This window comes from Brachyistius frenatus, unplaced genomic scaffold, assembly GCF_029030835.1.
Source record: "Brachyistius frenatus isolate BFR_SWC_R1_liver_20210118 unplaced genomic scaffold, ASM2903083v1 Contig_64, whole genome shotgun sequence".
NCBI lineage: Eukaryota > Metazoa > Chordata > Actinopteri > Embiotocidae > Brachyistius > Brachyistius frenatus.
The window spans coordinates 1,133,178-1,150,433 of NW_027210663.1; the positions used below are offsets into that span (position 1 = coordinate 1,133,178).

A 17,256-nucleotide genomic window follows, 5' to 3' on the forward strand; every position below is an offset into this window, starting at 1 on the left:
TGGCCTTTCCAAAAGTCTTTATTTTTCTTCAGTCAACAACAACAGCTTGTTCATAAAAAAGATCACCATATATCTCTTGAGGCATTGTTTGTATAAAATTTCTTTGATGCTTGTTAGAAAATGTGTGCTGTACAAAGAAGTCCATCCCTTCTTAAACAATTAGAATCCAAAAATAAAACTAAAATACCGACAACTTAATTGTCATTTCTGTTTGATCATTTTGAAAACCCCTTACATGCATAGATTCAGCCCTCTCAAGGCACATACATTTTATTGCTTCTTCTATAAAAGTTCAGACAGTGCACAGTAAAGCAGTATGTTATAATTATTCTCAGATTACACTGCATTGGAAATAACCCATCTCTGTACACACTGAGTGTGCAAAACTATGGAAATGTAAATACTAAATTCAATGATTAGCAATAATTTAAGTTTAAAAATGAATGAAAAGAAAATCTACTGACCCCTGAAATGTCAAACTAAAGCTAGCTTCAGAGGCATATTTGCTTGTACCATACAGCGATAAGGCTCTTAAAGGAAAAGTTTGAACTTCTGAAAGAATTGCTTGCTACTTTCTTGACTAGAGTTAGATGAGAAGATTCATACCATTCTTGTGTCTCCGCAGTAAATACGCAGCGGGAGCCAGCAGCTGGTTAGCTTAGCATAAAGACAGGAAAAAGCTAGCTTGGCTCTGTGTAAAGGTAATAGAACTTCTAATGCTCGCTAATTAACAAAGAGTAACTCATTTGTTAATAAAAAAAAAAGAACATTTTGGGGAGGTAATGCGACACACTATTTCTTGGCATGGAGAGCAATTTCTGTGGTACTGCAAGCCCGGCAACCCCACGTAAAACCAGAAATAATCGTTTTTAAAATTTGGTTCCTCGGTTCATACAGATCAAATCAACAAGATGTATTCATTGAGCTTTACAGGTGCTGGTAGGTGGACTTTGTTCCCTTCAGACAGAGCCGGGCTCGTCGTTTCCGTCCGATTGCAATGCTAAGCTAAGCCAAGCCGTTTTCTCCAGCTTCATATTTTCTAAACAGACATGAGAGTAGCATCAATCGTCCCCTCTCTCCGCAGGAACGCAAATAAGTGTTTTACCCAAAAGTGTCAAACTGACTCCTTTAAGGAAACGCGCAATTCCACAGAGCGTCACCATCAACATGATGCGCTGTAGTTTGGAAGCATCTGTTACAGTATTCAGTTCATCATGAACATCACAACAAAAGGCACAATCTGCACCACATTCAATAATGCCATCCAGTGTCTCTGAAACATTGTGGTTTAGGAAAATCGTTTTGATCATAACACTACTGTCGCAAAATAATTACATATCAAACTAACAGTTACATTCTGTACATTGTATTCCCTGCTCTTGATCAAGTTTAATATGTATCTAATGCAGCTTTTTCCTGTTCGAATCTGGAATGCCGATAAACAGCTGGGGGGGGGGGGAGTTATCCAGTGTCACTCCATACACACAGAAAAATATAACATTACATTACAACATTGGTCATTCCTTTTCCCTGCGAGTAATTTAAAAAAAATAAACCATAGTGACTTTTCTTTAAATAAAAAAAAAAAAAAAAAAAATCTCTGTCTCACTACCTTTTAAAAAGCCCACTGAATCTGTACCCAAAATCACATATCGATTTTTACAAAGTAGTACCCTCTTATGTCAGTTACCCCACACATATCCTTCCTTGCGGCTTAATAACAAAAGCAAAAGTTAAACCTTGAGAACCAAAGACTGCTTGGAATTATAACTAACTTGCATCAGAAAGATATTTTTCCGTCTGAAAATCTTGCATACATCCCACGTAAATGGTCCTGCATCTGTACCCTACTGTGGCATTTCCACAATGCCGCAAAATGAAACAGGGCTTTCGTCACAGCCGAATCAGAGAAACTTTAAGGCCTGTGCGTGGGTGTGTAGCCTTACTAGGGGGTGTGTTCGTACGACGGGAACATCGACTTCCGTGTCTTCGGAGGCGGCGGAGGAGGCTTGCTCTCAATTTTCATTGGTAATGGAGGAGTGAACTGTGGGGAAAGAGAGTGGAGAGTTTGTGTTAGGACTTCAAATAAAAACGGAATATTTTAGCATTTACATCCCATTAAATATGCATTAGTGAGAAGGTGATATTTTCTCTAAGCAGATGTACCTCTGAAGAGAACCCGGGGTTGTCAATCTCGTGTGGGTGTTTCTTCGGAGGCATGGGTGGGGGAGTCCCTGGGGTGTCAATGGTATTGGCATCATTGTCACTAAGAAGTGATGAATAACCTACCACAGGGGAGAAGAAATAAAGGTTTAACAGACTGTACGCATCTGTGAGTATGTGTGTGCATGACCTGATTAGGGCTACAGACCCGAATGTGCTTACACAAGGTTAGTAGGCATGATATTCCTCCCTGTTCTGTGTGCAAGGCATATTTTTTAAGAGAAAATGAAATGATGACATGCGGTGTGGTGTTTGTCAGAATGGTAATTTTTTTGCTACATACTGGAGCTGCGCGGTGTGTGCGGTGTTTGCGGAGAGGCAGGTAGCGGGCTGAGAGGGATAGACCGGCTGAGCTGGGACGAAACACCCTGGAACAGGGAGAGGGTGAGACGCCGGTCCCCTAATTGTAACATACTCTTGGGTCTCTGCTGCTTCTCTGGAGGAGTCTGGAACAAAAAGTGGAAAACAGAGATACAGGTTTCTATGTAAAACAGTCAAGAACAATAAAGCTGGTCCCCAGTGACAAATGAATAATGGAAACTTAATATTTGAATGATATGGTCTTGTAAGCAGCTTGTATAATAGCTCTTGCAAAAGGCCTCACATTATCTGCGTCCTGCCTCTCCAGCAGAACCTGGGATTTGCTGACACTCCACTCCTTCCTGTTCTTTCTAGCAATCCTGTTGTCCTCCTCTGAGCGGGACAGAACAGACGCCCTGCGATCGCTTGGACGGGACAACAAGGAACTGTTTGTGAATGATCAGAGGCAGAAGGAAAGGATGCAGAGAGATGTACAATCAGAAAGACAAACATTGCTCCTTTTTCTTTTTTTTAGCAAAAAATAACAAAAATCAATGTTTAAAAATAAGCAGTGAAGTGAAAATCAAACAGAATGGAGAGGCAGACAGAGGAAGAAGGGAGAGGATGCAGAGGACTGACTCTTGGGAGGAAATGCAGGAGGGCCCATCTGAGGATGCAGAGCCGCTGGAGAGGCCTGAGGAGGTGTTGGAAAGGGTTGAGACGGTGGACATGCGTCGAAGGGTGGAGGACAGGATGTAGGGCATCACCACCGAGCCCACGCGACTCTTCTTCCTCTCGGTGAGAGAGCAGGGCTGGGACACACAAATGGGATTAAGCATCATCGGGGAATCTTGGCAGGGGAGGAGCACAATGACAGGCAAAACACAGGTCGCAATAGACTGGCTAAAGGAAGATTTATGGTCCTGCGCTAATATAATGTACACTCGGCTTTGAATGAGAAGCGTTTGATAGGAAGGCAAGAGGGCCGATAGCTTAAGTTGGCACCCTCTTACATTAAATTGAGTTTGCAGTTGGCAACGCACCAAGGTTATGACGCCATAATGCTTCTCCACTTTCTCCCGAAGGTCTTGGAAGCAAGTAACCAGACGATTGTGTAAGGGCTTCAGCTGTTCTGTCGTCTTCTCCCCGTGGATGCGAATTCCATCTGCCAAGAGAGGGATCTGGAGGGAGAGACGGGCACTTAAGCGTTATAAAAATATATTGTGCTGGAGGTCAGGGTCGGTGACACTGAGGGTGGAAGGATGTACCTGCAGGGCGATGAGGTGCTTAAGGACTTCAATGCGTTCATGGTCAGCTGGGTGCTCTTGGATGTAGGTGTCAGTGAAGAAGGCCTACAGAGGACAAAAACAGGATGAAAACTGTGCAGCCTTTGAAGTATGCTCACTTGAAATATAGCTGCAAGCAACAGTGAGCGACTTTGCGCAGCATGACAAAAAGGACGCAGAGGTTCCCTTGTGAATACAACTTTGCAGCTCATTAGAGGCTCGAGGCCAGCCAGAAGTCATGTCAATGGAAAAAAAAAAGGATTTAATAATTCATCTATTAATGGCTGCAGTTTTAAGATTTATCTCTTATTCACGCAGTTTGACCATGCTTGATCCCATTGCATTCATTTCCAAAACAATTCCTTTACCGCCAACTGTGACCACAACCTGAACCTGATTCAGCAGACAGCTATGATATAACAAATACAATGCAGTATGGAAGGAGAAGCACTGTCCAGCTATTTTTGTGCTGCTCTGTACTCTTGCATGATGGATTTAAAGAGTGGTTTTTTTGTATGAACTGTACAAACTTAACCTTTTCTTGTTTGTACAATATCCAGGTTTGTCAACTTGTGATTGCTTGCGCTACAGTATATTTGAACAACCCCATATCTGTCAGAATGCATTAAAAAGATGATCGTTGCTGCAAAGGTACGTCTGGTTCACCAGTTCACGATGCACAACGAGTTCACTTTTTGTCATTATTTGTTGTTTCCATGGTGAAAAGTAATTAACATTATTTACATTCTTCACAAACGATCACGAAACCAATCCCTAGAGAGAGGATTCTTACCACGTTCGTCTGGTTCTTAAATATCAAAAACACATATTTCTACCCAGTGCGTCGCCTGATGTCATATATATTGAAATAATTAGCTCACAATATAGCAATAAACTCATACTTTTATACAAATAGTGACAAACAAATACCAAGTCACTCTGTCCAGTTACAATGACAACGACATTATGTACACCAGGCTGGTGTAAAACAAAGTCTCTCATATTCCTCCAGGTCTGGCACTCCTTCACGCTGTTAAATCAGAAAGATGTTTAACAAACTGCAGCCACGAAATAATCATAAGCATCAGTTGACAATGTCCTCAGACCTACATGTTCCCACTTCTGGTGTAGACAGGAGATTAAAAGACAAGATAATGACGTTGGAGAACTTCCTTATTGCTGAAATGCATCAAATCAGTCGGTTTTTCGGTCGACCACTTGGTCCAGTCCGAAACTAGGATTAATTGCCATTAAAAAGAATTCTACAGAAATTCATGAGGATGGACGTAAACCTCTGACTTTTCCTTGAGCACCACCATTCATCAGTCAGCTATGAATTTGTCCACTATTTTAGTTTATGTCCGAATTACTTTGTCTAAAACAAATGGATTTCCCATCAGCCTTAACTGTACAGATTAACATGATAGCTAAAATGGCTAACATGGAAAGTACAAACATGTGCAGGGAATCTGCCACATTAAATTAAAAAGTCTGACCTTCTCATAGTTGGAGAAGCCACCCATGACGGCTGGGTCAACAATACCACTGAGCATCATGGACAGTGGGTTAATGGACAGTGAGCGATCACAGGCTTGCTGCTGCACAAGGTTGCTCAGCTTCTCATTGGCCATCTCCATGGTTTCTACGGCGTTCTCCAAAGGACTGATCTCCTCCTGCCCACCGGAAGAATTACATGAAAAAAAAAAAAAATGTATTGGAGGAATGCTTTGAGTGACGGAAGCTGTCAAAAGACAATAAACAACACGGTTTGAATGCTGTTTCTTACCACTGAGACAGATTTGACTTCAAACCATTTCAGGATCCCTGGAAAGCGATAGGCAGCGATGTAAGTTGTTCTCTCGATCCACATGGTCTGCAGGGCAAGATAAATACCAATAAAATATTGAAGGGTGTCTCATGTCTTTATTAATCTTCAGAGTGAGGTTTGGGCATTACATAGGGTTGTTTTTAAATAGTTAATCTATGGGTATGTGATTACATGAATGAGTGTAGTGCTTAAAAGCCAATTTAAAATGTACCCACTGCAAATTCATTGTCTGGGTCCTTTTCACCTTTCCTGAAAGGCCTGGAATACTGGAACTGGTCTACTTCATTGGTTCTGTAATAGCTGTACGAGAACAGAAAAGGACAGCACTGAGTTAGCACTTTGCCCAGAGAACTATAAATCCCTGGATATTCACAAGAAAATAAATCAGCCTTTAAGTGTTCTCTTACGCACTTTAATATCTGCTCTGGAACTCCCTTGTCTTTAAACTGGTGCGGCACTGTGAGAACAGGCTTCACAGTAAAGGACTGAATGTCTGTGAAGTTCAGCTCAGGATAAGACTTGTGACAGTGAGGAGGAGACAATTTATTCTCAATCAGTTAATTAAAAAAAAAAATCTGTAATTATTAATTAAAACTAGCCAAGTGCTTCTTATTTAGTGTGCTCATAGGCACAGTGGCACTTTGAGCTTCTAACATGAGCATGCTCACAATGACAATGTTAATATGCTAACGTTAAGCATGTCTATCATCTGTCTACCATCTTGGAGCAGCCTGAAAAAAAACAACCAAAAAACACAAAAGAATCACAAGCATCATAAATCCTATAGAAAAAGTTAAATGTTAATTGCCACCATGTTGCTATTCAATTAGTATATTGATTACCATTACCAAATAACAGTAGACATATTGCAAGCTGAAGCTCAGCTAAATACTAATATACTCCCAAATCACCTCGGGTTTATCAGGCATCATGCTTCCATGTTGGACAGCTAGTTTGGAAGGATGTGAACATGCTAATTAGCGATAAACACAAAGTACAGCTGAGGCTGGAGTAGGACAAATTCAAACTGACTGATGAATGGTGGTGCCAAAGGAAAAGCCAGTGGTAGCCTAATTTCCATCATGAATTTCATGACAATCTATCCAAGTTTCAGTCCGAACCAAGTGGTCGACAGACAAACTGCAGATATCTGAGAAAAGTATTGGCTTGTAAATCCTTTAAAAAGTTAATGGAGCCAAAAAGGTTTTTAAGAGTTCACCCTGGATATTCATCTAACAGTTAATGAGACATTTCACTCAAAATACCAAATATCTATCCTATTGCCTTCACTACAGGCATGTGCTGACAAGGCCAAACTCTTAAGAAATGAACAGCATTTAGTGTGTGACTTATGATTAAAGGATACACTGTCCAGAGGAGTTGCTGATGTTGTCTCCAGGGGGCGCTGTGCTGGTCATCCGGACAGCGTTTGGGAACTGAGAAAGCAGCTTTAAGCTGAAGTCCTCGAGCCACTCATACTCTTTGCCTCGGAAGATGAACATCTTGTTCTGCAGCAGAAATTTCAGTGTCAAAGTCAATAAAGAAAGACTAGAATTATGATCAAGGTTATTTTCCATAATATATGAGAGGTGTGGTTTTGTAGTGCATTCATTCTGACATTCTCGTGTCATCAAAAAAACAATAACCTTTATTGTCATTATTGCACATCGCCCTAAGAAATTCTTCAAAAAAGCAGCTTATAAGCTCAGCCACATGAGGGTTGCTCATAGTCTCTATTTATTGAAATAGGTAGTCATTTTCTTACCCGAAGGAAAGAGGGGAATCCAAGGCCGTAATATCCAACAGCAAAGTACTCCGGCTGCGGCCGCATCGCATGCATTATGCTTTCATAGAACTGGGCTTGTTTTTTCTGAGACAGACGACAAAGAAGATGGTAAGGATGCAGTATACAAACAGTTTGTTCATAACTACAAGTGCACTTGGAGAGCGCAGAACTCCGCTGAGGAATTTGTTGCAGACTCTTCACATTTCTCTGTGAATACGAGTACAAAATTAGTTTAATAAAAATTGCTATTTATTTATTATTATAAATGTGGTGATGATACAATTCCGGTTCCAGTTTTTCCCTATGACACCACTGTCCTTAAGTCCTTCATAACGACTGATTGCTGTATTAAGTTTGAGCGAGTGCATGCGTATCCAGAGGATTACTTGTATTCATAAATGTGGGTTGTACTGAGCTTTACTCCTATCTACTGGATTTGAATATATATATGCCCTTAAGTCAGCCAAATGTCCTGTCTCGCATTGTTAATGAAAGTGGAAAATAATTTGTGGATCTGCCCTGTGATTCTGAACCACTTAAAAAATGCACTGGGTTCTTCCTCACAACACCTTTCCACCAAGTTTCATGAAAATCTTGCGGGTAGTTTTCCGTAATTCTGATGACAAACATTAAAACATCCATCCATCCATTATCTATACCCACTTTATCCTGAACAGGGTCACGGGGGGCTGGAGCCTATCCCAGCTCACTTTGGGCAAAGGCAGGGTACAACCCTTGACAGGTCACCACTCTATCACAGGGCCAACTTTTATAGACAGACGTAAACAAAGACCATTCACGCTCTCAGTCACACCCTAGGGCAATTTGTAGAACCACTAATTAACCTGAGGTGCATGTTTTAGAATTACATTAAAACATGTTGGAGGTAATAATTTTTAAAGAAAAAAAACTTTTATTTTCCTGAATGTAATTTCGAGAAAGGATTTTTGTAGAACAATTCTATTAAATTATTAATGCTAAGAGACCTCATAAATAAATAGATCCTCTATAATACATTCAAAGTATCAGCAGATCCAATCTGGGTGTAAATAAGTTGGATAAAAACAGGTTAACACAATAAATTGCAGCCTTGAACAAACTCATTCACAATTCTTGTCATCAGACTCATTTCAATTCCTATCAATTAAGCACCAACAATAAAACCACCTGTATTTTATATCATTTTCATATCCGTTTATGCAGCTGACTTTTTCAGAGGTTATAGGAGTGCCAGTGTTTTGTTTGTACGGCTGATTACAAAGCATGCGTGCTCTTACCAGCAGCTGGCTCAGCTCCATGAAGTCAAACATGTGGCTCTCGTGCATCTTGGCCAGCTGTTTGCCCAGCTCAATGGCTTTCTCCCACATCTGAGAAGACATGTGCATCACTCAGTTTAAAGGGGCACATAAAATATGAAAATAAAAACACAGGAGCACGAGTTAGAACAGTTGCCATCTGGTTCCCACTGCTGTCCCTTGGTGAAACCACTACCTCACATTGAGAGATAACAGTTGATATGTAGCAACATGTGAGAGAGCTAAATACTGACACAACACAGAGTTGTGCGGCTGATGTGTGAACTTGCGTAACTTTCTGACGAGTTTCACAATGCTACCTTGTTTATATTCAGACAACAGCTCACACAGTGCAGCTAATAGTCACCTTGCCCTTATCCAAGTAACATATGATCTCCTGGAAGAGCCTCTCCTTCAGCTCCTGTTGGGTCCACACATGGTCTCCGTCTCGAGGTATCAGATGAGGTGCACAGGATTTGTCAGACCACTGGTGGAGTTAATAACCATGAATCAACACTTTGCTGAAATAGTCATGTTTTTAAATGTTCACCTAAGGCTAAACAGACCTCCAGTAATTCAGCGTGTAGCAGCAGAGTGTAAGCCGCCTCTGTGTAGTTCTCACAGTCCAGGTGCAAATCTCGCAGCTTGTACAAGTACCTGGTTACAAGACATCAGTTAAGACACAAATAGCCGATTGGTCCAAAAACCAGATAGTCCAAGTGTCCATCTGACTCACCGGATGTAAATGTCTTCCCTTTTCTTTTCTTTGTAAAAATTCTGCAGGAAAAGAAAATTAAGTCTTGATTCCATATTCCTGAAAATATTTTTTCTCTCAAGCAGTTTGCGCAGGTAATTGCTTTATGTACAAGCACAAACAGAGTCAACACTTTGGCAAATACAGGCCCAGGGCGTACCAGCACGTTGACGGTGCAGCTCATGCGGTGCTCTGGACTTTCGTCATGCGTGATGGTGCGGTACGCCAGCAGATTCTCCAGCAGGCTGCTCAGCAGCAGAGCAAGCTCCTCTCCAGACTGGGACAGGTATCGGTGGCGTCTGCAGTGCTCCAGTAATCTGCACAAACAGACAAATAGCTTTCATGGACTACTTTTTAGCTGTAGAAGACTATTTCTAAATTTATGAGTATGTCAAAGCCTGTCCTTCCTCCTGAAAAGCACATTGTTCTAGCAATTGTTTGGGACCATATAGTCTGTGCTTGAGGGGTCTCTATTGATTAGAGGCTTCTTACAATTCTAACAGACTGACTTCAATCCCTCTGGCTCCTTGGGGACTTTATCAAAACACAATCAGAAAGGCCTTTGTTGTATTCTAAAAGCAATCCTATGTGAATTCCCTATTAGACCGAATTGGATTTTTGATCGGTGCACTGTACTACTTGAACAGCTTTCTGAATAAAAGAAATATTTTCTGTTTGATCTGCCTTACGTTTTCTCCAGCAGCACTTTGTACTGCTCATCCCCTCCACCTCCTTCGACCGCTTGATCCAACTTTGTTATCAATTCATTCTCGAACTGCAACGATAAGAAAGGAATTTAAAAAATCAGATGATCGTGCACATCACAAATATCATGCTCAACCAGGAGCAACTTCAATAGAAGTGAAAGAAAAAAAATACTGAAGTGCTGGATTTCTGAGATCGTTTTTACCGTTTCGAACGTGCGTCCGGGGCTGAAGTTGTGCTCACACTGCATCATATCAAAGAAGATGGGGATGGTAGCTTTCCTCAGTTCGGGCTCAGGCACCAGTGTGACCTCCAGCATGGGTCCAACCATGGCTGGAATGAACTTCATTTTGTGGGGGCCTGAGGGACAACAAACATTATCACACAGAAATATCATAGTATGATTTTAGAAGGCAATAAGCTGCATCCTCATTTCTAAGCAAACAGAGGGCAAATCTAATAATGCAGTAAACAAAACAACACACTGTGAAACTGGACAATAAAAAATATTGTCTTGTTGTTCCTCTTGCATTACTGGCAGGTGCTGAATAAACAATGCTACAAACTCTATGTTAATAGCAGCATTTTCAGGTGGTGCAAAATACTCACCGAGGTTGTACCACATATCTCTGATCTTAAATCCAATAGTCTTCCTCATGTCTCCATATCTGTGACAAATTTATATCAAAAGACTGTTAGATTAAGTTTTGTCTCTTGAAACAATCTTTTTGATGAATTGTAAATGATCCCACTTGTTCAGCATCTTATTTCGTTTCTCTTGAGAGAACGATTCCAACTGCAGAGTCTTGTGAGTGAGGAACGCCACAGTCAAATGAAAGTAGTTATTCCACAGCTGTGAGGGAGGCAGGGTTTTCAAATATTAATACCATAATTACCTTCTCATAACACTTGATTTTGTGTTTAATATAAAATGTAACCTCTGCAGAGGCCACGGAGGATGACACACCTGCAATTCAAAATGAGCCTCGTCCAGGAAGTACATGTTGAGGACGTCCGAGTACTGGTTGATCGCCCTCAGGAAGACCTTCATCTGCACCAGGTTCATGATCATCCAGTCGGCGGGGAAGACGTTTCCCATGAGGTTCTTAAACATGATGAATGTCTCCATGAGGAAGTCCTGTGGTCAGAAAATAATAAAATCTTTACTGAATATATGCACTCTATCGCTTAAAGAAATACATTATATCCAAAAGACCAAAAACCAAACTAAGCAAATCCACAGCATTGCTGCTACACGCCTGTCACACATAATGATCCTACAGCTTAATGGAGGCCCACTGACAACCTCATCATGTCAGTCCAATTCACTACATGAAATGTCTACAATCAATATTCTCTTAAGGAGCAGTAAGTGGCCTGGGTGGTTTAATGCCTCTTATTGATGAGATGTTTCAGGACAAGATGTAGCTGATGGGGGAGGACCCAAGACACTTACAATAATATCCTGTCTCGTCTTGAAGGTGCTGATGTAGTGGGCGTAATGCATGTCATCCATTTGCTTCAGGATGGCCGTCATGCAGGCAAGATAGTGGCCCTGCCGCCAGAGAGACCATGATTATGTGAGTGACTTCACAGATAAATATCCCACAAAAATGGCATATACACCACATATTGTACATATTTGGCTATAATTAGCTTTTGATGATGTCAGGATTATTAATATTAAAAAATGAATGCAGAGGATGTCATTGATAAGGTCACAGTGCGTCTTACGATGAGAGGAGACGATCTGTCCATGCTGATGACAGTACGGTTAACCCTGCGAAGTAGCCGCTCCATTATCAGCTGAACGTGCCCTCGCGTTGGACCCTGCACAGACAGAACCGCCTCAGGTACAGTCAACAGTTCAAACACACCTACACACACATGCTCCAGAGTGCTGTCAGTATTAAAGGCTGATACATCCAAATTACAAACACTCCTGGTGTCTTCTTTTTTTTCAGTTCTGGTTTCTTCAAGATATTGAAATACTTGTCGGTCTCTGTCTAAGTTCTGTCTCCAGAATAACACAGTGGAGATAAATGGAATTTATTTTGTCATTCCCATAGTATTTAAATGGACTAATCATAAAAATAATCAGCAGATTAATCCACAAGGAAAATAATTAGTAGTTGTGGCTGTAAACAGAATTATGTCTCTCTGGAAACACAGCTCTACTTACTCTGGAAAAATCCATACAAAAGTTCGATTTTTGTGAAGTTTCTTTGATAGAAAGAAAAAACAAACTCAAGATGAAAGTCCATTAATTAATTGACAGCAAAATTAACCAGCATTTTGATTAATAATTAATGGTTTAAGACCTTTTTCCACACAAAAATGACAAACATTTGCCATCTCAGTTGTCTGCATTTTATGTTTTTCTTTGTACTAAATTATAGTAATGGAATATATTTGTCTTATGAACTATTGGTCTGACAGTAGAATTTTGAAGATGTCACTTGAGGCATTTGTCATAATTTTTTTACGTTTTACAGAGGAAAACAGCAAGGTCTGCAGATCATTCAGAGGAACTGCACATGCTGACATCCTTTGTGGGAAGACATGTCGCTGACAATATTTCAACACACTGAGCATAAACAAAAATTATTCTATTCATCTCTTGTATCAGGGCGGAGAGAAAAATCATAGAAATGAGTATTTCAAAACCTGGTAATTAAAACCCAAACTGTCAAGATGACATTTTAAACTGTTTATCTGGGTATAGGTATGTAACCGTGGCAGCAGGCTGAGCAGAGCAGCCCATATGTTTGTTTCCTTAGCTACATCCTCCAGCTTCTTGAGGAGGATCCCTAGATTCTCCCAGGGCCAGATGGGATATGAAATCTCTCCAGCATGCTCCGGGTCTGCCCAGAGGCTTCGTCCCAGGTGGACGTGACCGGAAAACCTCAAACAGAGGCCCGAATCACCTCATCCGACTCTTTGGAACGGAAAATAGCAGTTTTACGCTGAGGTCCCCATGGATGCCTGAGCCCTTTACCTTATCTCTAATGGTGAGCACAGCCAGCCTGTGGATAAAACTTATTTCAGGTACTTATATCCACAATCTCCCTCGGACTAGATGACTCCTGTAATTTGGGTGTGCTGAACCTTTAAACTTAAAATCTTGGTGAATTTTGACTACTCACCACGTCTTTGCGGTCCAGGCTGTCCAAGACTGTGCTGAGCAGTTGCACGCAGGCTTCATAGTCTGGTTTACTGGAGTGGTCATCCAGCTGCCCACTCAGCTGGTCAGTAACAAGTGGTAGAAGCACATCTCGGCAATCTGCGGCAAAAGAGGAGAGGAAATCAGTTCTCAGTAAATCACGCAGCATATTTCCTGTTGAAGGAGCCGATCTGACAAAATTGTATGCAAGTGCAATGCGTAGCAGATGTTTTTTTTCCCCCCCGTTCGTCTTCTGTGAAATGACATTATGTGGTTTTTTAGCCTTGAGGACTCCTACCTGGCTGCCTGAAAAGGTCACTCTCCACCATTTTACACATGCAGCCGAGCTTCTGACGCACGAGCTGAGAGTCTGGAATGCTCTCAATGAACTTTGCTAAGAGAACGCTGAAAAGAGAATGAAAAGAAAAGAGCCACTGTGAAAATTGTAATGCTATTCACATTTCACATATAGTAATTAGTCACAAAGGACTAATGAGCAACACACGTGGGTTGATTTTACAGCAGCGAGAATTGATAAAAACGCCTCCTTTACTCAAAAGTAAATATGATAATTTGCACAGAGACAGGTAATTATCGTTTCCTGCTGTGCAAACCCTCTGGAGAGTTACCTGAGCTCCACAGGATCAAACACAGTCTGGATGTCGTTAATGATGCTGGGGAGGTATTTCAATATTGCCCCCTGAAAAAAAGCAAAGAAGCAGGTCTCATCAGGCTGCAGCGTGGCAATGTTTTTTTATTCTGAAGTAAAATATACTTGTTAACACAACTTTTTCTCACCTTACTGAGGCTGCCGACAGGGAGCCCACATTATTTTAAAGTAAATTTGTACAACTTTTCAATTACTTGTCTGTGATAGTCTAACACATCTTCACAGCTGGATTACTGCAGTCATTTACGCATAGCAGTGAAAAATACAAACACTGAACTGAAGTAACATCACAGAGTCTGACCGGCTGTAGTTTTGTTTTGTTGTAAAGCTAGAAAATTATAAATTGTTTTTCACAAAAAATTTTGTTCTATAAAACTAAAAATAGCTCCTGGGAAAAAAACAATCCAACACACATTGAGTTTACCTTTATCTTCACTCCCTCATCCAGTGGTCTGTCCATTAGAGTGTTGAAAGAGAGGAAAAGGGTGCGGATGGAGTTCAAGAAAGCGTCTCCATCTTCACTGTTCCCACAGAATCTGAGAATGAATGTCAGGCAATGAATCACATGAAGTAATTCTTAGACTATGAAAAGTGCTCAGTGTATTATTGTGTGGCGGCTTCCGATACCTGAGATAGAGATCTCGGGACTGTACAATAAACCTGAACAGGTACTTGAGAGCTTTGAGTGCTGCATACAGCCTCTCGGTCAGGACGGGCTCCTCGGCGTGGCCAACGTAGTAGTTAAGCACCGTGGTTAGCTTCCTGAGAAAGTGAATAAGTCAGGCATCAAGGTCTGCTGATAATTTGGGTGTGGGAAGAAGAGAGGAGAAAAGGAGCAAGCAGAACTAAAAATAAACAGCATAAGCTATCAAAGGTGGGAAATACAGAACGGGGAACTCACATGTAAGCCAAAGTGGCACTGAAGTGCTTGTTGATGTAGGTTTCCAGGACTGGGTTGAAGTGCTGGAATTTGATGTCACCAATAAGTGTGATTATAAATACCTGGTATGAAACAAGAGGAGGAAACTAAATCAGAGTCTGATGTTAAAACAATTTACAAAAGATTAATTTAACCTTTATGTGCACGAGTCATTCACAGCAAACCAGCGTTACTCTTGATCATTTTATGCAAATAATACCAGCTTATTTACTGTTCACGACACTTATGCTGTATCAGAGTTGTATTAGGTTACTGCAAATTCAAACTGAACGTCATACCTATGCTGCTTCTCATTAAGGGCCAGGTGTTGCTAGAAAAGCTCTACTTCATATGACACGTCTGACAACATCAAGAGGAAAACGTTTTTATAGTTGTTTTCAATGACCACATTTGGATGCAGAGTGAGAAGCCAGCCGTCGCAGAGAAGGCGAAGACACATGATATCATTTAATTATGGGGATGACAACACACATTTTAAGACAGTCTCTCCTGGAAGGCATTCAAAGCATTGCACTCGCTTGTTCCCATGAAAAGTGCCAGAAATAGTTATGTGACAAATGGGGAAAAAAAAGGGAGCAGAGACAGACGTTTATACACCGATTACTGTGTCACTGCCGCATGCCTGGGTGTGAATCCTGGATTATTGCTTTCGAAAGTCGAAAAATTACAGGACCCAGCATCTCCATTTGCGACATCTAAAAGGTGTGTTTGAGGGGCGAGTTCTGAAGCTGTTCAATCATCTGTCAAGCGGTTCTGATGGACTATACTGAGGCCTAAGATGTTTTCAATGGGAGAAACACAGCGCGGCATTTAAGAAGCACTCACTGGAAATGCAATGCATCTATTACCACAGATAGCGCTGACAGCAACTCTCCCTAACAATGTGTTTATAAAACAGGTATTTGTAATTGTATGGCATTTCACAAAAATGAAGCAGCATTTAGAGAAAAGTCTGAAAAATAAAATTTGTTTTGTGTCTTAGTTGGTACCCTTCTAACCCCAGCTGGTTGGGGTCATAGCCCCCAGATTGGAAAATAACCATGTGAACTATAATGACATCCTGTCATTGATGTTTGTTACACTGTGGCGTCACCACATACTAACCAAGGCATTAAACACCAGAGTATCATAGGTGTCCTTCTCTGAGGTCTCCATCATGATGTTGAACAGGGCATCAAGAGTGTCCTGGAGAAACTGTGGATGAAACAGAAACCTATTACAAAAGTGCAATTAAATACAACACTGTGCAACATCTATGAAATATAACGGCATATTTTTAATACAATGTATGCTAGGACTTGCTTTGACAATCTCCCCTCCTTCCACCTCCATGAGCCTCCTCAAAATCTGGTCCAGATCCTCGGGCTTCGACCTCCAGTTCAAGAGGCCGAGTAGATCCACTAGAGAATTTTTTTTTTTTTTAATAAAAATTATAAATCAACATATCAGGTTAGGTAGGAGCCAAGCCTCTTCTGTTAGAACATCAGTTCTGGTAATTGTGTTAAAAGCCTGAAATATCAATATAAACTGAATTAGATCAGCATCAGGCAACATCAACACATCAGCAAAATATTAGCAGCGCAGATCAGGTTAATTAATTTCCAGGCAATCTGTTGGGAGGTAATGATGATGGCGCTGCTTCGCTATCCATGATAGAACCTGTATCTTTTCTTAAAGATGACTGGTGACAGAATGTTAATTATCTCAGACTCTGCGGCTGTGGTACCGTTCTGAGTGAGCTTCGTGGAGCAAGTGAGCGTGGCGATTTGGAAGCTGTCTTTGGTCACCGGAATCACTCCCGAATGGTGGAACTGCTTCCCCGTTTGCTTCTCCTTCTCCCCCACTTCAGCCCAGGTTGCTGGCAAGGTGAGATAAACCTTTGCATCTTCAGCTTTTTTCACATCAACCTAAGAAATTCATAAAATAGGAAATGAATCATGAGGGATATTGATCGATGGAGATCTAATTTCATTTTTATTGATTGAGGGGAGATTCATGCATAATCCATCTATCCACTGTCAGCTATTCAAGACAGATTTCTGTGTAATTAGTTGAAAGCAATAAACAATCTCCTGCCTATTTCAAAGCTCAGTGTATTAAATTTTAAGTTAAATAAATATATCCTGCAGCATTACCTTGTAGACGATAAGCTCGTGCCTGCCGTCTTTCAGTGTGGTCCCATCTCCTCTCATGAGGCGGACGAAGGCCATACCAAAGGGCTTCTCTGATTTGTCCCTAGCTGAAGGATACAGAGGAGCATAAGATGGGAACAAATCCAACAAGAACCACTCTGGCTGTATTTAACA

General features: G+C 41.1%; 1 protein-coding gene across 2 annotated transcripts in view; it reads right to left on the bottom strand.

Moving 5' to 3' along the window:
• dock5 (dedicator of cytokinesis 5) overlaps nt 1-17,256 on the bottom strand; it is a 31,972-nt gene continuing 14,716 nt past the window's right edge. The window contains exons 17-51 of one of the 2 annotated variants that reach the window (XM_069706674.1): nt 17,086-17,189; nt 16,677-16,857; nt 16,253-16,350; nt 16,055-16,144; nt 14,912-15,012; nt 14,638-14,772; nt 14,435-14,546; nt 13,970-14,040; nt 13,639-13,745; nt 13,324-13,460; nt 11,912-12,007; nt 11,634-11,732; nt 11,145-11,315; nt 10,930-11,030; nt 10,787-10,845; nt 10,383-10,537; nt 10,162-10,247; nt 9,633-9,789; nt 9,455-9,495; nt 9,285-9,375; nt 9,086-9,205; nt 8,701-8,790; nt 7,403-7,507; nt 7,004-7,145; nt 6,049-6,130; nt 5,853-5,937; nt 5,596-5,682; nt 5,306-5,482; nt 3,792-3,875; nt 3,567-3,704; nt 3,163-3,335; nt 2,828-2,948; nt 2,507-2,669; nt 2,167-2,285; nt 1-2,044 (exon numbers count right to left, since the gene is read on the bottom strand). In XM_069706674.1, the coding sequence (XP_069562775.1) occupies nt 1,946-2,044; nt 2,167-2,285; nt 2,507-2,669; nt 2,828-2,948; nt 3,163-3,335; nt 3,567-3,704; nt 3,792-3,875; nt 5,306-5,482; nt 5,596-5,682; nt 5,853-5,937; nt 6,049-6,130; nt 7,004-7,145; nt 7,403-7,507; nt 8,701-8,790; nt 9,086-9,205; nt 9,285-9,375; nt 9,455-9,495; nt 9,633-9,789; nt 10,162-10,247; nt 10,383-10,537; nt 10,787-10,845; nt 10,930-11,030; nt 11,145-11,315; nt 11,634-11,732; nt 11,912-12,007; nt 13,324-13,460; nt 13,639-13,745; nt 13,970-14,040; nt 14,435-14,546; nt 14,638-14,772; nt 14,912-15,012; nt 16,055-16,144; nt 16,253-16,350; nt 16,677-16,857; nt 17,086-17,189 (3,977 nt within the window). In that variant the 3' untranslated portion in view covers nt 1-1,945. Of the gene's footprint in view, nt 2,045-2,166; nt 2,286-2,506; nt 2,670-2,827; nt 2,970-3,162; nt 3,336-3,566; nt 3,705-3,791; nt 3,876-5,305; nt 5,483-5,595; nt 5,683-5,852; nt 5,938-6,048; nt 6,131-7,003; nt 7,146-7,402; nt 7,508-8,700; nt 8,791-9,085; nt 9,206-9,284; nt 9,376-9,454; nt 9,496-9,632; nt 9,790-10,161; nt 10,248-10,382; nt 10,538-10,786; nt 10,846-10,929; nt 11,031-11,144; nt 11,316-11,633; nt 11,733-11,911; nt 12,008-13,323; nt 13,461-13,638; nt 13,746-13,969; nt 14,041-14,434; nt 14,547-14,637; nt 14,773-14,911; nt 15,013-16,054; nt 16,145-16,252; nt 16,351-16,676; nt 16,858-17,085; nt 17,190-17,256 lie in introns of both variants that reach the window. The other variant, XM_069706673.1, reaches the window with a different exon arrangement.